The 18,533-nt window shown below is 35.8% G+C and overlaps 4 protein-coding genes across 11 annotated transcripts; 1 reads left to right on the top strand and 3 right to left on the bottom strand.

Moving 5' to 3' along the window:
• Positions 1-105: 105 nt before the first annotated feature.
• On the bottom strand, positions 106-1,712 carry Prx6a (Peroxiredoxin 6a). Of its 2 annotated transcripts, none has more exons than XM_070664126.1 (5): positions 1,519-1,712; positions 980-1,136; positions 677-897; positions 489-599; positions 106-368 (listed from the first exon to the last, which is right to left on the bottom strand). In XM_070664126.1, exons 1-5 carry the CDS (start codon positions 1,602-1,604, stop codon positions 353-355), a joined length of 591 nt encoding a protein of 196 aa, XP_070520227.1. In that variant the 5' UTR covers positions 1,605-1,712; the 3' UTR covers positions 106-352. The 2 variants fall into 2 exon arrangements, with proteins under 2 accessions (XP_070520227.1, XP_070520226.1); XM_070664125.1 differs by having other exon boundaries at positions 527-599; positions 1,519-1,705.
• Position 1,713: 1 nt separating this feature from the next.
• Mettl4 (Methyltransferase like 4) lies at positions 1,714-5,420 on the top strand. Of its 4 annotated transcripts, none has more exons than XM_070664117.1 (8): positions 1,714-1,891; positions 2,052-2,426; positions 2,509-2,873; positions 3,001-3,175; positions 3,246-3,417; positions 3,504-3,709; positions 3,830-4,269; positions 4,362-5,420. In XM_070664117.1, the coding sequence occupies exons 2-6, from the start codon at positions 2,169-2,171 to the stop codon at positions 3,704-3,706; spliced, it is 1,173 nt and encodes a 390-aa protein (XP_070520218.1). In that variant the 5' UTR covers positions 1,714-1,891; positions 2,052-2,168; the 3' UTR covers positions 3,707-3,709; positions 3,830-4,269; positions 4,362-5,420. The 4 variants fall into 4 exon arrangements, with proteins under 4 accessions (XP_070520218.1, XP_070520216.1, XP_070520215.1 ...); XM_070664115.1 differs by having other exon boundaries at positions 3,504-3,740; XM_070664114.1 differs by having other exon boundaries at positions 3,504-4,269.
• On the bottom strand, positions 3,715-11,546 carry LOC139106971 (UDP-glucose 4-epimerase). Of its 4 annotated transcripts, none has more exons than XM_070664123.1 (10): positions 11,112-11,545; positions 10,489-10,647; positions 10,367-10,413; positions 10,095-10,189; positions 5,124-5,369; positions 4,877-4,990; positions 4,616-4,792; positions 4,344-4,524; positions 3,973-4,254; positions 3,715-3,903 (listed from the first exon to the last, which is right to left on the bottom strand). In XM_070664123.1, the coding sequence occupies exons 2-10, from the start codon at positions 10,572-10,574 to the stop codon at positions 3,812-3,814; spliced, it is 1,320 nt and encodes a 439-aa protein (XP_070520224.1). In that variant the 5' UTR covers positions 10,575-10,647; positions 11,112-11,545; the 3' UTR covers positions 3,715-3,811. The 4 variants fall into 4 exon arrangements, 2 of the variants coding, with proteins under 2 accessions (XP_070520224.1, XP_070520223.1); XR_011546443.1 differs by lacking the exons at positions 3,715-3,903; positions 3,973-4,254; positions 4,344-4,524; ... (1 more) ...; positions 4,877-4,990; positions 5,124-5,369 and adding exons at positions 5,602-7,032; positions 7,104-7,255; positions 8,271-9,101; ... (1 more) ...; positions 9,515-9,617; positions 9,701-9,902 and having other exon boundaries at positions 9,987-10,189; positions 11,112-11,546; XR_011546442.1 differs by lacking the exons at positions 3,715-3,903; positions 3,973-4,254; positions 4,344-4,524; ... (1 more) ...; positions 4,877-4,990; positions 5,124-5,369 and adding exons at positions 5,602-7,032; positions 7,104-9,101; positions 9,210-9,328; positions 9,515-9,617; positions 9,701-9,902 and having other exon boundaries at positions 9,987-10,189; positions 11,112-11,546.
• Positions 11,547-11,929: 383 nt separating this feature from the next.
• On the bottom strand, positions 11,930-18,434 carry Crh-bp (corticotropin releasing hormone binding protein). The gene is made up of 7 exons (XM_070664120.1): positions 17,979-18,434; positions 15,587-15,680; positions 14,322-14,482; positions 13,350-13,563; positions 13,053-13,228; positions 12,771-12,879; positions 11,930-12,494 (listed from the first exon to the last, which is right to left on the bottom strand). The coding sequence occupies exons 1-7, from the start codon at positions 18,087-18,089 to the stop codon at positions 12,361-12,363; spliced, it is 999 nt and encodes a 332-aa protein (XP_070520221.1). The 5' UTR covers positions 18,090-18,434; the 3' UTR covers positions 11,930-12,360.
• Between the last annotated feature and the right edge of the window lie 99 nt (positions 18,435-18,533).

Here is an 18,533-nt window from a genome sequence, read left to right as displayed (position 1 = left end):
AATAATTTTGTCTATTAAATCTTAAAAAAAAAATAGAGAAAATAATTTAAATAAAAAACGCAGAATATTATCATTATTTGGAGTAACAAAGGTGATAATGAACGGTTGACTTTATAAAATATTTATATATTTAACGCAAATTAAAAAATTTTTCATGTCATCACACATCAGTACCGCCTTGTGCGGCTTGAACCTTGTTTAAATCTCTTTCTTTTGTACGTAGAAGTTTTATTTTACGCATCTATGGGTTGCGGCACGATGCGCATATACGCTTTGCCGGAGGGCAGCATCACAGTCTTGATATTATTATAAGAAGCCTTAGCCTCGCTGTCCGACACGCTCGGATCGATCATCACGTCGTCTCCTTTCTGAAACACCGTGCGCACATGTAAAATACGTGTAAAGACCAACGCGATAAGTCGTTGATGACATGTTTCTCTCTCCGACATTCAATTATAAACAGCGGAAAAATCAATATCTCTGAGAACCTTTTGAGTGAATTTATTTTTCTTTCTCTCGAACCTACCCTCCAGTCTACAGGAGTCGCCACTTTGTACTTTTGCGTGAGCTGAAGAGATTCAATCACTCTTATTATTTCCCTGCAACGAAATAAGAAGTTTTAATAGATGTTACACAATAAATTGATATTTGCAAATTGATGTTTGACGATTATTACTCGAAATTCCGGCCGGTTGTGGCTGGGTATAGGATTGACAGTCGCATCTTTTTGGCCGGGTCAATTATGAACACAGCTCGCGCCGACATAGGCAGGCCAGTCTGACTGTCAACCTCTGCAGGATCTAGCATTCCCAACAATGTGGAGAGCTTCCTTGTCTGATCGTCTATAATTGGATATGGAAATTCTTCATCTACAACCTGGCCGAATTTCTTTATATCCTGGAAGCGTATAATTCGATTATTTTTAACAATTATAAGGTTTAACTCTACTGTAGGTGGATAAAATTGATCTATAAGCAACCTGTATCCATTTACGATGGGAGTCCACAGAATTGCAGGACAATGCAATGACTTTTACATTAAGTTTCTTAAATTCGGGCATCAGTCTCATAACCCGTGCGAGCTCAGTCGTGCAGACTGGTGTGAAGTCATTGGGATGAGAAAACAGGATACCCCACCTGAAAATTTGGACGTAGATATCAGACAGGTGGTTCAAACTTTTTAATCAATTTGTCTATCGGGAACAATCTCTATAAAATAATCAACGCTTAAAAAATCATACGTCAGTCTTTGTCTTTAAAAAAACAAAAAACAGATACACACGTTTAACACCTGATAGGTAAATCTACCAAGAAATTAAACAATCTACTATTACATTTAACAAATATATATACGCGAATATATTTGAGGTATCTTCCCAATATTTCAAGCATTTCCAGAACTATCGCGGAATACGTAACATCGACATGTTTCATTATTATCCCTTCTTATTTTTTTTTTAATCTCGCAATCACGTGGCAGGTATGTCTAGGTTACAAATAAAGTCGCAGGATATCTTACGAGTCGCCTAGCCACTCGTGAAACCGGATCGTGCCCATCTGGGTGTCCGCCGTGAAGTCCGGAAATACCTCGCCGAGTAGAATCATTATGTGTCTTTCGCGAAGAGCTCACAAGGTGACGAGCAGTGACAAGAGTGCAGTCCAGCAGCCCGTCGATTCCTCGCTAACGAGCGCGCCGTTCGTCGAGCATTGCAGCATCGAACGTTGCAGGACTTTGGAGGGGAAAATCTCGCGCCGACGCGGCGCGACATCTGCGATCTGATAGCCGAATAATTCCATAACTCCATTGAGCGATGCGAAGAAGAGCAGCTTGAGCGATGCCGGCGAATCGCGATTATTAAAACAGTCAGTAATTTAAGGAATTACAGCTGCGCGTAAGTTAACGCAAATTGCGCCAATTTACAAACCGTGAGAATTAATTTACTAGGTCTGCATGGATTTACAATAAAAATAAAACGTACAATATGCACGTTCTGTATTTGCACATTCAATATTGCGAATATTTTTTTATTTGTAACATTTTATTTTAATTAGACTGATTCTGCGTCATCCACGAAATTGATGAGAGTAGATCAGAGGATGTAGAACATATAAAAGTTCACAGCAGGCATTGTACATGCGTGTTTGTCCATATCGGTCTCTGGGCGCAGTATGAGTCTTCTCTATGTCAGTGAAGAAGGCTGGATCATATCCCACTTGAAATACCTCAACGAGATCTATAAGGAAGTCCGGACTCTGGAAAATGAACTCTGTAATCTAGGCTTTAACAAAATGATATTCGAAATAAATTCCCAGTACTTGAGGCAGAATCAGGTGGCCCAGACTATCCAAGAGCCTCACGACAGCGCCATGCACAGTAAAAAAAAGAGAAAACGATCCCAGCGACTGCCGCAGAAAGACTTAGATGAAGTAGGTTAAAAAATCCACCGTCTTTTTTTATTTTTTTTTTTTATTTGATTATTTTATTATTTGAAAATCGTTTGTGCAACAGGTTGATCGAGTTAAACAGGCCTTTGGTACAATGATGTCTGTTGCAAAGAACAGGGGACTTTTTTGCTGGAACAACTTCTTTGACAACAACGAAATAGCACGTTTAGCATCCATGAAATTTTATCAAGACACTTACTCGGACAAAGACGAGAATCTGTATGGGTCTAATGATATGGATAACGCCATTATATCTGAAGCTCACAATAAAAAATATGTATTTCCAAGAAAATGTATATTTTATTGCTATGACGTGAGAGATATTGAAAAAAAGATTGAACTGAACAATCAATACGATTTTATATTGTTGGATCCACCTTGGTGGAATAAGTCAATCCGAAGGAAAAAGATGAAGTGTGCAGAGGCCAGGTAATCTTCCACAATTTACAGATTAACAAATAGACATTTTAATTTAGAAAGAATACAACTAATGTATAAATTTAATTTGTTATTCATTAAATAAAATTTTGGGAGAAATAATTATGTGTTCTTTCAGTTACAAAATGATGTACAACGACGAATTGATCAAGATACCGATAAGAAAACTGTTACAATTGAATGGCATTGTAGCTGTATGGTGCACTAATTCGTCTAATCATTTAAATAGTATCGTCAACGAAATATTTCCATCCTGGGGCATTACTTACAGAGCTAAGTGGTATTGGATTAAGGTAAATGATGTCTCAGTATAACATTGAGACTGCAATGTAGTAAGCAATTAGATAACAATTGCCACTTTAGGTGACACAAACAGGTGATACAATATGTAATTTTAACTCAGCACCTGGGAAGCAACCTTACGAATTACTGATATTAGGATCCGCCCTGGAAAAGAACAAAGTGAACATTCCTGATGGCAAGTTAATGATCAGCGTACCCAGCGCGGTGCATTCTCATAAACCACCACTCACAGGTAATTAAATTTAAAAAATAAATATATTTCCAACAAACATTTATATTACGATATAAAAAAAAAAAAAAATTTGTCTACGTTTTTAGAAATCATAAAGGATTATCTTCCGTCCGATCCGAAGTGTCTAGAAATTTTTGCGAGATATCTATTGCCTGGATGGACAAGTTGGGGTTTAGAAATTTTGAAGTTTCAGCATTTGTCATTGTATGAAATTGTGGATGAATGTAAAAAGAATGAAAGGAACGTCGCCGATACAAGGAGTGAGCACGAGAGTGAAGGGCAGTTATAAAACGTAAGAGATCTGCAAACGTTATAATAAATATGTAAGTTACAAGACAACGCGTTGTCGATTCTTTATTATAAATTATTTGCATATCTTGCCGATACAAACTTTTTACGATTTGTTATTTAGGTGTTCAGTTCCGTTCTTTATCGGGATCCGATAGCCGTGAGGATTCATCGTCTGCCATCTCCAGAAGTCCTGACCTGCATCCGGCGTTTTATCATTAAATATAAGATTACTCAACCGCGTTCAAGGCGATATATGCTACTCACACATTTGCTCGACGTTGTATTTCGCTGTCCAGTCCAGTTCTTTTTTCGCCAAATCCGTGTTTGCGTACATGGATACTATATCACCCTCTCGCCGTTCTTTTATAACATACGGCACGGTCGTTCCGGTGACTCTCTCGAACGTTTTTATTAATTCCAACACTGTCACGCCATTGCCGGTACCCAAGTTATAAATCTTTAACCTTAGGTGTCGTTTGTGCAAAGCGTTTAATGCTGCCACGTGGCCGGCTGCTAAATCCATAACGTGGATATAATCGCGAACACCTAGAAGTTTAAAGCGTGAGTACAAATCTATTAATAAAGATGCAAATACTCTCTTATTATTATTAACATTATTATTATTAAAATCTTACCTGTACCGTCATCCGTAGGATAATCACCGCCAAATATAGTCAATTCAGGCTTGTGCCTTAAAGCGACTTGAGCGATGTACGGCATCAAATTTGTAAACGGCTTCGTTGGATCTTCGCCGATCAATCCTGATCGATGAGCGCCAACCGGGTTGAAGTATCTTAAGGATATAATGTTCCAGCTCTGTTACATAAAAGAATCGTGAATAAAAATACGTGGGTCGTATGAAGATTTCAGGTAAATTCCATATGTACAGTGGTTTCTTTACGAATACCTTTTCAGCTCTAGATATATCCTTGAGCATTTCCTCAATAAAGTACTTTGTTCGACCGTACACATTGGTGATATTGCCGGTCTCGTGCGTCTCTGTGATGGGCAGCTCTGTAGGCTCGCCGTAAACCGTGCAGGAGCTGCTAAATACAAGCTGAAAACAGCCAGCCGCTTTCATTACCTGCAAAAAAAAAAAAGGGACAAAGGATGACGTGCCGAGTTGCAAAATGATCGAAAGAGCACACGTTTCGCAACATAATCTTACCTCGAGCAGATTAATGGCCCCTATTATGTTGTTTCGATAGTAATGTAGCGGAACTTGCATCGATTCACCGACGGCTTTAATAGCCGCAAAATGTACAACGCAATCTATCTTGTGCTGAAAGTAAGAAATAACTTTTTTCATGGATCCGGATTTAAAAAAAACTCAACTCTAAGCTTTACGCATAACGTGAAAAGAGTAATAACGATCGTCGAAATGTATAATACGGAATCATTAGAGAATATTGTACCTGGTTAAATACTGTCTCGAGCTTCTCCTTATCGAGCAGATCGCAGTTGTAAAATGTGATTTTTTTCCCGGTTATTTGCTCGACTCTTTTAAGCGCGGCAGATTCGCCATCAGTTTCTGTCACGCTGTTCGCAAAGTTGTCTATGGCTACCACATCGTATCCGCACTCCAGAAGCTCGACGATGCAATGACTGCCGATGTAACCGGCGCCTCCTGTCACGAAAATTGTCTTCCAATCTTCCGACATCTTCCCTATTGTAGAAAATTTACTTTTTTTAAATATATTAATCATTCTAAATGTACGAGAAAATTATTAGCCCTCGTCTTTGTAAGATTCGAAACAAATTTAGTTTAACCGTTTAATTTAGTATCTTGTATATTGCTAATTATAAAACAATATAAGTTTTTTTAAAGAAAAATTTATTTATGGAATTGCCTTACAGCAAAATAAATTTTTGGAAAATAATTACTGGTCCGAATTTTGTTTGATAATATTTTTTATTCAATTTTCAACATACAAATTTCTTAGAGCATACTCTAACATCGAGATTTTAAACGCAGATGAGACTTTTATCCGCAGAGACGCACGTTTGTAAGTCGAGAAGTACAGGTGCCTAGGGCATTCACCTTCCTTCAAGTGAACGAAGAGTTCAAGGTCGCCGAAACACGTGGTAAATCAGCGAAATGCGAATGCGAATGCGACGTGCTCGTATCTCGACGAAGTTAAAAAGGAAAAACACATTATACGTAGCAAATATATAAAAAATATTTGTATAGATATAACAAAAAAAAAAAAAGTATCTAAGTACATAATCTAAATCGCATTAGAATTTAATTAAAAAATTGAGTTTTAATATTTTTACTTTTGATCATAGAAATTAAGCGCAGGCTCTTAACGAAGTATTAAACATAAAATAGAAATAATTGAGACCTTTAAACAAAATAAAATTCTTTAAAAAAAAATAACTATAATCAAATTTAAAGTATTAAAAATAAATGAAATAAATCCACAAATGTATACGTGATACAATTAATATCTTAAACTGTAAAAGAAACCAAATTAATGAACTTATTTAAACAATGCTTTTCACGTATGATTGTACGTAACTACACATTATCGTTCTTCGCGTAATACCTTGAACTATCTGTATGTGACACTCGTCATAAGCCATACCTGGTGTTGGCTCAAACAAGTCATCATTTACAAATCTTATGAACGCGTCTGTGGCCTGAGTATCATTCGTCAACGACTTGATCGATCGACGTATTCCATCATCTTTGATCGATGTTACTACTATCGGTTTGTTATTCCAATCCTGTGGTTTTGGAAATTCACGCATTACGTATGTTGCACTATTGCCTCTTATGGTTCGTGTCCACTGCTCAAGAATATCCATATCAATGTACCACCACTTTCGTGAGTCACTAGGTGCATATGCTGGCTGTGCGATATGATACACTATACCATTCGCCGGCGAGTGGAACGATCCTAGTTGATAGATCAAATCAGCTAGCGGAGCAGGCATTAATATGTTTCGGTCTATCCAAAAGTAGTGATCTGGTCTAATACAGCATTGGCGCTTGGTCACGTCTTGAACGCGTTTGAGAATAATCGTCTTCCACATGCGAATAAAATTCTGCCTCGTTATTGGCAGATCTTTGGTTGTTCGTTGTTGCATCTGATCGTAAACCATTCCAGAGAGCGTGTTTTGAGCTTCTACTCGTACGATTCTTGTGATAACGTGGTAGTCGCTGTCCAGCCTGCCAAATCTCTGAAAAGCTTGAGTTTTGAGAATATTTATCTGTGCCATCTGTAGAGCTGCGGGAACGTCGGCGAGGCTGGCGGTATCTGAGGATGTATCTTCCTTAATCTCTCTCTCATTCTGGACCATCTTTGGCCTGGGTAATTCCTACAGTAGGTGGTGGTTTATTAGAGTCACGATATATAATCTTGTGACGTCCATTAATGTTTAGACTTTACCTGTACTTCTTCCATGTTTTAGCATGCACATACAGCGTGATAAACGTCCGTGCGGTCGTCGTAGCTCTCTTTGACTATACTAACCGTCTAGTTGCGGGTAATCTGATGGTGCTCTCTTTTGTTTATCACGAACTATCCGATAGGGTGGCGCACTTAAGCGAATAACACTGACTCAGTAGTAAAAGATATTCGAATTCTTTCTGTTGAATGCCTACGTACTTTTACCCGTATAAAAATCGAGTGTATACAGGGCGCTTTGTTTCATATAATTAAGTTTTTAAGGATGGATTATTTCATAAAATTATTAACTGTTATTGAGATAAAAAAATTTAAATGTGTAGCGTAAAAGCGACAAGGAAGATGCGAGTGAGTGAGTGCGACAGGCGATGGTGCTATTCGCTTGTTGCGCTCATTCTTCCGCACCTTCTTCGTTACTCTTACGCTACACATTTTAGTTTTTATCTCAATAACAGTTGAGAATATTATGAAATAGTATGATTTTTCTATTTGTTTCTAAAGGATCTATTTATTCCTAAGAGCTTAATTATATGAAACGAAATACCATGTTCGTACATTCGTTGAAACTCGTCTTTACGATGTTCGATTTTTTTTTTAAGTCGCTAAATTCGAAACTTAATTCGATGATACTAAACGATATTCGAAACTGCACGGTTGGACGTTCATTTATTTAATGTTTTAAAATGTATTTCCAAATCCATAAACTTTGAATAAATGTATTCATCCAAAAACGATTTCTTTTTGCATTTTAATTAATGCTCGCCGTGCATTAAATTGTTTAATAGAAATTAATTGCAAATAAATCAAGATCTTAATCCATCCGCGTACTGAATTTAATTATCGTTTAGTTTGGAATGTGTTCTTGCAACAGCGATTACTCGGACACGAGAATCTCTCTCTACGAACCTTGACCTTTTCGAGAAATCAACATCCTTGAAAGGAATTTTTCTCATTAGGTCAAGAGAGAATGTTAATTAATATTCGAAAAGACTTCCTGTCATTCTAGTTTAAAACGAAACCGACGCATCGCTTTCAGTATGCTCTGCTCGTCTTATGCGAATTTTTTGCGGCATATATAAATATATAATTATCATTTTTCGTTAAAAAATCAGGCGAGTTAAAATTGTACAATAAAATAGAAGCTCTTACCTTGGTTCAGAATTAGGTATCAAGACAGTTCAGTGAGGAACGCGTTTGCTTTGGCTCCGAAGAACTTCCAGGCACTTTCGCACAGTATCTGACACTGACTACAGCTCTGTCTCGAGCACTAGCCACAGAAGAACGAAGGACTTTATGTCGTGGGACGCGCGAGACATCCCTTCCCCCGTGATGCCATACCGACACGCACACTATGCCCTTCCTGCCAGCCTTGTCTTGCTCCACTCCAGCCGTCCACTCTACGATTCTCATTTAAAGAGTTCCTTTTCTTCCTTTCACGTCTCGCGCCGTGCCGCTACCGCGGCGTGTACGAAATCAGAAGAGGGACGGAGCTCGTCGTCTTTTCGCGTGAACTCGCCGCTTGCAATACAACCGTTATCGGATTGGTAAAGGTAGCGGCTCATCCTCGGTGTCTCGATTGAGCAACGATCCAGCCTTTGGCCGCAGGAACCTGTTTCGAGCAGACTAATAACGTAATCGTGCGACGAAAAAAATTAAAAAACCAGCCGGGAGGTATATCTCGCTCGTCTCTCGAGGAATGTGTCCCGGTTTTCGGTTTCAACAGGCCACATAAGTCGCAGAAAGCGCTTATACCGGGAAGACAGTCGGGAGAAAAATGCATTTTGCGTACATAACAAACGTTGTTCTGTATTTACTGCGTCGATACTACTTGTATTAATTTATGTAACAGTTCTTTCTGTTCCGTATCGAAATAGGGATACAGTTCACTCTCGAGCTCCAGCACCGCTTGGTGGTCATGAGACTGGCATGCTAATACCAGCGATTGTAGCAGTAGTAATTCATCTTCACTCATATTGAGACCTGCAAAAAGAAAAGGCCATTTATTTCAATGTATTTTTTAATTAAAAAAATTTTTTTAATATATTTAGAAAAGAGCAATAATCTCTAATTTAAAAGTGTAATTTATACCGTTGTTCACATTTTCCTCCGCCCATGCGTATTTCTCCAGGACCTGGGCGAGAGATGGAGTCAACCTCTGCGGCGATGGTTGAAGAATGAGTAGTAGAAGTACTCGCGATACCTCGCACCTGTTTATAAATTTTTATATATTAATATTTTTGATTATATCAAATGTACTAATAAAAAAAAAAATTCTGCATTTAACGCAGCCATAAATTTTACAATTATTAATCATAAAGCCATTTTCAGAACAAGAAAAATTGCTTATTCGCATTTTTTTTTCGCTTACAAATTCAATATCTTTATAATAATACCTATGCAAGATAGCATTATAGTTTCCTCTGGCGCCAGCCACAACGCAAGCTTCCACAAATTCTACAAATTCATTAAGTATTTGTAGAGCAGCTATGTAATCTCCTGCAAGAAGAAAATAATATTAAGACATTGCATATTGAAGAGAATAATTATAAAAATTGACAAATAAGATTAAAAGTACTGACCCTGTCTTATATAGAACGACACCAGAGTGTTAATAGCTTTTGATGTGGGAAAAATATCGATTGCTTTGCGCAGTTGTTGGATACCAGCGGGGCCTGGACCCAGTGCTAAGGCTAATTCCACGGATAAACCTGCAGAAATTGTATTGAATCCTGGCTGACTGGTGCATTTGGTCATAGAATGACCAAAGCAACTCACGGCTGCCTAAAAACATACTTACAAGTTATGTTCAGTTCTTTCTTTACATTATTACTTTCTTTATTAAATTGATAATGTATAAAAGAATACTTGAATATTCTCCTGGCCGATGGAGGGACATCCTATATCGTTATCTTTTTTCTCAGCTATAAGAAACTGCCTTCCCGCTTTCACCAGAAGATTTATTTCTGAAGAAACATTTTCCAATGTGCCCTGGCACCTTGCTGCCGTAAACCAGCACAAGCCTGCATACTGCCATAACTCTTTCTGCTCACATTCTGTGGCTAAGGCATCTACAATATATGTATTTTTATTTTTTGAATATAACTAAAAATTAAATTATCATATAAATAACTACATGAGCCTTTTTAAAATAGAATAATTAATTGTAACAAGAAGAGGAACAGAAGATAGACTGAATCATAACAACAAGCCTCTAATATTAAATTCAGAAAGCTTTTAATACTCACTGAATTGATCATATGCTTCTGCAATGTTTGGTTTCCTCAAAAATCGTCTGAAAAATAAAAAATAAAAGTTGTAAGTTATTATTGATATACAATTACTTGTCAGAAATGTATTTAAGACTTACTTTTTCAACTTATTTGAGATATTGTGGAATCTTGTAATGAAGTCTACAGGCTCTCCAATTCCCTGGCCATGACTGACATGGGCCATTGTCTCCTTTTTATTTAATTAGAAACTACATCAGCCGAAAGTTGTAGGCCTCATACTTTCTGGTTCATATTTTCTGGTTACACATATTATAATACATTTAGTCTACCACAGTCTACCAACATCTGAGTTAATAATTAATTCATAATGTAGTCAAGTTAAATCAACTGCATTCATTATTGTGCAAAAAAATATTAATTTAAAAATAATGTAGTAATTATATTGCTTTGAGAAAATGAGAAAGAGAGCAAAATGAGAGCAAGCAAGAACAAGTAAAGGAAAAAAGGATGCAAACGAAAAGAAGTAGATGCAATCGCGTAGTTTTTAAGAATACTTATAAGTTGTTAATTGTAAACTTTGTAACTAAAAGGAACCAAATAAATTTATCTATCTATATTGCTTTGATTTGATGGCTTAAAGATATCTACCTCATTCTTCCTAACCTCAACAAATCCTTTCTTAGTATATATATGTTTCAAATAATTTACTTTATAGTTAAATTAATTTTTTAACTAGTTTCTGTTTTATACTCGTACTTACTGTGTTGCTGACTTTTAATTATTATTTCCTTATGTAATTGCACAAATATATCCAGCCTTGTTAGTTCTCTGGTCCTTCCATAGTCCCATGACAGAAACCAGAGCGCACATTTATTAAGCTTAATGTTATTATTTTATTATCACCTGTCGGTTTTAGAAAAAGCAAGCAGATTAATTTAATAAATTTTAATCTTACTTTACCATATTTCTCTTTATTTCATTTTTATTGTGCCGTATTTTTACTTAATTTTATTTTGCTTTATTTTATTTTTATTATACTGTATTTTACTTAGTTTTGTTTTACTCTATTTTAATTTTATTTTATTTTGCAGTATTTTATCTTATTTAATTTAATTTTATTTTATTTTATTTAAAAATTATTGATTCATTGTTTAGTTATATTACTGTAATCTCCGTCTAACCATGTACGATGGCATGTTTATTGGACTCATATTACCGATCGTCGAAGCGACAGTGGCGGGCTCGTAATGAACTTTTTGATAATTAACAAGAACGTCATCGTCACTTCTGATGATCAGTAGTACGGATCTACACGCTATCGTACATGGCAAAGGTAAAATTTCAGTAGTATAACCAAACGATAAAACATAAAATTTTTAATACACTTTTCCTTTACCGACATACTTCTATTTTAATTAAATGCATCTATTTTAATAATTTCAAGACATATCAATTTTAATTTTTTACAATGTCTATTAAGATAAATAAAACTGTTCATTTATCCATATAATATATAGTCTAACATATTGCAATATAAAATATTGAACATATATAATTAATAACTACATTAATAAAAAGTTTATGTAGATGCCATTTATTGACATTAATTATTATTAAACATTACTACTTAATAATAAATAAATTAGACGTACGTATAGATAAATAACTACTACTAGTAGTATTACCTTTGTATAAAAAAAAAAGAAAAGAGAATCATCGCGAAATAAACTAATTATGATATGATGAATAAGTAAAATACGAGAAGAGAATAATGGTAATAATCAGTCTTTGACAGAACGGTACGTAACTCATCTTCTTTCGCTTCATACGCGTGATATTCTACGTTACACCTTTTAGCACGTGTGACACAAATACATAAATAATCTGTAAACTACCAAAGGGACACGCTATATTTTACATAACCGAACGTTGGCACTGCGCCCGCAGTTTTGAAGATAAAACGAAATGCTGCGGACGATGACAAGAGGATATTATTCGGAGCAGCCGCTTTAAAAACCAGAAGCGGGATCCAGTAGACTGTCGTCTACAATTGGAGTTATTGCCACCGTCACCGAGTTATCGTAGTAGCCACTCGATAACAGCCGTACTGCCGTTATATCATACGCTACGAGCTCCTTTATATCTAAAATTGAAAAAAAAATTTAATTAATTAAAAAAAATTAATTAATTACTTAATTAAATTAATTAAATTAAAAAAATTTAATTAATTAAAAAAAAAAAGAACAATATCTTATTATATTGTACAGTGCTTTTTACTTCTATAAGTATTCCTCGTCATGAAACAGTCACGCGAAATGCGAATAAATATATAAATTCCAGACGACGTGTGAATACTTTTTTAAAATTAATGTTGCCCTATTTAGCAAGCCTTGATTACGTATATGAAAAGACATATTACCAGGTTTAGAGTCAATGCCGCAAATTGAGTCAATTACGTCGAGCTTCGTCGTGTCGAAACCACGAGTGCCTCCAATTTGCACTTGGTCTCGCGGGCTTCTCGCATCGCACTGAAAACGAATCGATCGCGAATAAATGAATGAAAAAGGAATTGTATCGGGGATACAGCTTTACCTTTGTTTGCCACGTGTCAAAGATAATAATATTGAGACACGTACGAGAGTAAAGATTACAAACTGTAACGCGAAGAAAAACATTACATTGTACAATTAGCTTTGCGTACTTTGCGTAAAGTGCCGGTTTCGGTCGGATGAACGCCGTGCGAGCTGCTGCTACCGATTCCGAGAGCAATTATTCGTACGGCACCGGGATAGACCGCCACGAAGGTGCAATTAATTCGTCTGCCATAATTACGAAGCGTGAATGGATCCGTCGTGCTGACTGACAAGACATTGCAGGCTGAAAAATCCGAAAATAAAGTAAAAAAAAAAAAATCCTCAAAAAGAATTTCTAGAAAATAATTCGAAAGAGAATCAGCTTTTTTTTCACGCAGAGTACGTTCTCGGATAATATTACTTACGTCGTGGATTTTTTGGATATCTTGCGGATACCACGAAGCCCTTCCCGCGTACAGGTATTCTATATTGCAGCAGCGCAGCGTTCTGCGAACTTGTAAAAGTCTTTCGGTACCATTTGTTCTTACCGCAGAACTCGCTCGTTCTCTCCTTCATCGATAACGAATGATCGCTCTCGCTCGGAAATACTTCACCATTCAATTCCCATCCGTCGATTACCTTTCAAATAACGATTGATACCAAATTTACATCCTCGAATTATTAAACGTTATCGCTTAATCGTTAGAAAGGGGCATACTTATTAATTTTAATTAATTATAAAATTTACCAGCTCTGTTTTACGTATAATATAAAATAATGAAGTAAATCCCACAATTAAATCTCTTATTCTTATCTTTCTAAATATCATAGAAACGTATTAAATTTTTTACAAATAATATCGAAGCTGAAAAGTCTAGTAAATATCCTATTTTTAAAAAATCGCGGTAGTGAGATTAAAAGTCATACACATTTAATAAAAAATAAAATTGAAATTACAGAAAAAGAATAAAAGGTAATCGTGAGAGTTCGAGCTACAATTCTGATCCATCCTGGAAAATTACAGACGCTACGAACAAAATACGCTTTTGGTCCTGTTAAAAGCTTTCTTCTCGCAGTATTAACTTCTGTGCACATTCGTGGCACATGACATACACCGCTATCGGAGGATTATCCGGGTTTACCCTACAGGAGTTTTCCATTAATAGCAACGGGGAGAACTGAAGTAAGAGTCGCGAGGAAGGGAAAGTTCGCGATTCGATTTTCCCTCCCCCGACACGTGCCTTGTAACAATTCGTTTATAGCATCGTTTACGTCGGTTTATTAAAATGACTTTCGCAATTTTTTGCCCATTTAATTAATGCCGCGAAGAAGCACGTTGCCTTTAGATAAAACCTTCTTTTAATAATTTTTAATAATTAATATAAACGATTACGCACTGCCAGAAGTCCACGATGATCGCAAGGAATGTCGAAGCTATCGAAATGTATTTCTACTACGCGATCGGGATCGGTTAGAAAATAAATTCCACAAACGGTGTCATCATCGGTCGGCGATATATAAGAAAACGGTCCGCTTTCTGAGGTAACGAACATACAATCTGTAACAGAATGATTAATTATCGCAGCAAAGGAGTTTTCACTGATAGAGATTAGACATATTTGCATATCCAATAATAAATTAAGTAATAAAGCGAGAGAAGAAAGGGAAATATACGAAAGTGCAGTCTTGTTTTATAAAATAAAATTTCAATAAAAATGTAGAAGATAAAAGAGCGTCGTACAAATTAAATTGAAAGCTTTACTTCGGCCTCTGCTTATATTTTAATCTTAATTAATTATTTGTTCGTTAAGTCTTGGTCGCATTCAAATTAGGGGATTACGCGGTTACTGTGTAATACCAAATATGCTGAAATTATACATCACGTTGATTTCTCTTGCGGGAACTATGTGGCCCGTCTAATAGTAATTCGATTTCGTGTTATAATGCAATTACCGTATCAAACGGCTCAATTACGAAGGTTACAAGCGATACGCTTTCGTCGCAAAACGCCTGGATCGTGTGCACGCGTAACCATTTTCAAGCGTCTTAAACTGGATTAACATGCTGCATACTTATTAAAATGGAAATTAAACAGCTTATTAAAATGAATTGATGTCCATTTGTATACATTATCCAATTAAGGAAGGTTTCAAAGACAGATTCTGAAAAAGCAAAGTTGAATAGCAAGATAATTTCTATAATCGCATTTAAAGATATATCTATAATCGTTTCTTTAAGATTAAATTTATTACTGTGGAGTAATATGTGAAATAAATAACACTTTTATATGCCGCGCTTAAACGTATCATTCGTACAGACAGTTATACGAGTGATCTGCTTGCATTTTGTATACGTAATTAAATTATTTTTCAAGCGATTGTTAGCAGCAAATTATTATCAAATATTGCTTCAAGTTTCAATTTTAAGTACAAGTCTTGCAATGCTTCTAGGCGTTTAAACAAATAATGATTTTAATGCAATTTATTTCTGCATACTGTAAAAGAAAATTAATTTCACCGATGCTCGTCATGTACGATTGTGTTGAAGTAACAAAAATGCGCGAGAGCCGAAATGATTTATCAAAAGTTTTATTTAAAATATCTAAAATATTATTTGATTACGTGTTACATTATAACATATAATTTATAATTAAATCGTTTACCTGAAACTGGCCGATAATGTTCGCGCGGTATTTCGAATGAAGCTTTCCCTCCCGTTTCATAAGCCAAGATATTGGCCACTGCTTCATTCGTTACCTGAAAGAAATTTCCAAAAAAAACGTACGTAATTATACAAGACACTAATTATTTTATATCAATTTAATTTGAAGGGTTTGCCCACCCTGACAATTTCTAAGATCAGCGATTCTTCAAGAATTTATTTTGAGAAAACTATCGCGTTATATTAATTAATATTTTCTGAAGGCAAGAATAGTCGAAAAAATTTTTTTTTTATTTTCTCTTGTTTATAAAGGAAAGGGTTATGGTGTAGAGTAGGATTTTTTGCATTTGAATAAGGAATTGTTAAGAATTGTCTTGCACAATTTCCAATTTCCGTGCGCATTTATATGACGTGCATAAAAAGGGCAAAGAAAAAATATATAGTAGTATATATAAGGTGTTTAATTCTCATAAGAAATACACCGGGACTTTTGTCTCTCCATAAACTTTCTATACAAAAAAATATATAGTAGTATGATTTTCCTTTTCAAGGAAATAACGGGAACGCGAGCGACGGCCGTATATCGTTATAGTTAAAGGAATCATTAATTCACGTATGGTCGACGGAATTTTCTTTGTCTCTAACAGCAGAGCTCTGCGCTCGCTCGTCTCCAGAAATATATCGTAGATATTTATGCTAGTTGCAGGCGCTATTAAAAAAAAAAGTAATAATTACGGGAATTTAAACCGCGCTTTTACAAAAGCGCAAATACAAAGATAGAATCCGACGGAAAAGTCGGTCAATAAAAAAAAAAAAGCCGCGACATCGCTCGTTGTTGCGTTTCGCTCGCGTGCATCTCGTCGATTCGCGCCGGTGCAAAAATCCCGTAAATTGCACTTTCCACCGCCGTGCTTAATTCATTCGCGCGTATGCGGAGTGAAAAAAAATCCGTTATTCAATTAACATTATTTCTCAACTGTCGCTAGCGGATGTGGGAGCCGCTACAGAAACCGCGTACCCACCTGCCAGATAAACCTGTCTCGAGAGTAATTGCCCAAGTCTCGTTTCTGAATGATAGTCCCGCTGCGAATCGCAATACGGGCGCATTTGTCGCTCGCGGGACGTAAAATAATTATCGCACATCGTTAATGTAACACGCGAGGCCTTTGCTAACGTAAAGTAGCTCGAAATTCTCGCTTGTTCCTTTTCTTCTCGAGTGGAACGGAAAAACTTGAGGACGCTGTTAAATAAACGCGCCGCGCGCGTTAGCTTGAATTTAATTTTTAATCCCATGCCTTTTGTTTAATACGTTAACTCGCTCAAAGTACGGAAATATTTTTTGATCGTAAGAATTAAATATAGAATGGTGTTGATTTTAAAAAAATTATCTCGCATGTGCGACCTTTGTGCTATGAAAAATTATATTAAGAACGCGTAAAAGAAATTTCTTCGTCATCAATTATAAAAATGTTACGGCAAACTTGACTAATTAAGTTTTCGTCTTTGATGCGGGAACTTGATATTTCTCTCTCCTTATCAAAGTATATTGTGTATATATATATTGTATTAAAAAAAATGTCCATTCTTTAATTAGTAAAAGTGACTTACTTGTAAGTAAGGGAATCAAAACTCATTATAAGTTTGCTAATGCCGATCGTCACTTGTACTACAATTAAAAAGTTTCTAATTCTTTTATAATTCCGAGAACCTTTATTTTCATCATTGAATTTATTGTTTAATACGATTTACTATTTTTATCCAGTTCATACATATTGATTTTGCTGAAATAATTGTAATTGCTTTTATTTAGAAATATTCCAATATGACATTTACATTAATTACACTTGTGTTGAATTTTATCTTTAATTCTGTCATCGTTAATTCAAGAACTATTTAAAAAAAATGCGAAATAGAATATATAAATGTAAAATATAGCGTGGCACAAAAAAAAAAAAACAGAATATTAAAATTTATATCGACAAGTAATACGTAGGCAATCATTGTTATAAAACTGTTAATTAAAGAAACCTCTTTAATTAAAAAGTTTGATTAATATACAGTTGAATAAATATTATAAAATTTTTTTATATAAATTCCAATTAAATCTTTCTAATAAAAAAAAAAAATATATATATATATGCTGCTTACTATCTTTTAGTTACAATATTAAAATTCCAAATTATTACCTCATGTAATTGTATTATTAATTTTACATCTTTTAATATTCTTATTGAGAGTGCATTACTCGAAAATATATCAATTTTTATCTACGTTTCAATTCTTTAATTCGAATATTTCCAGTCAAATTTTTTTTTTTAATATCACACATGTGCTTTAATAAGCAAAGATATATACATATTAATAGAGAAAAGAAAATTAATTAATGCATTTACCTGTTGTTGACGGTGTTCGTTGCCAATTGCTGCTTTCGCAGCGTGAAACGTCGCGCCGACGACGATGACGACGAGCAGAGAAACCGACATTGAAATCGACTTGGAGAACATCTTTCGCCGATCGTAAGATCAGGAAGCAAAGTGAAACCAGGCGGCAGCGGGTGCCGAATCAGAACTGGAGCTTCTTCCTCGCGGTTGGATTGGCCTCCCTTTCGATCGTGGTGGAGAGATCGAAGTGGCGGCGTAAGAGATCGTGGGGGTTGCGGCGAGCTCGAGCCGAGCGCGGCAGGTGTTCTGATGGCGTCGCGACGCACGGCGTCCCTCTTATAGCGGCTAGTCCGCACGTCGCACAGCCTCCTCGCGCTTCGTCCTGGCGCGTCCTGCGCGCAACCCCCGAACCTTATTGTTATGCGCTCCACGACGCTCTTCACTATTTGGAGGCGAGGACGGAACGGGCAATTTTTTTTTTTTCCCCCCCGATCTGCGACTAAGCCATTTCACACGAGCGTTTTCACGATTTTTTTAACGTTATTAAAAAAACAACTAACACTCTCA

This window comes from Cardiocondyla obscurior, linkage group LG12 (assembly GCF_019399895.1).
Source record: "Cardiocondyla obscurior isolate alpha-2009 linkage group LG12, Cobs3.1, whole genome shotgun sequence".
NCBI lineage: Eukaryota > Metazoa > Arthropoda > Insecta > Hymenoptera > Formicidae > Cardiocondyla > Cardiocondyla obscurior.
Note: the sequence above shows the minus strand (reverse complement) of the source record. Positions and strands in the feature narration are given on the sequence as shown.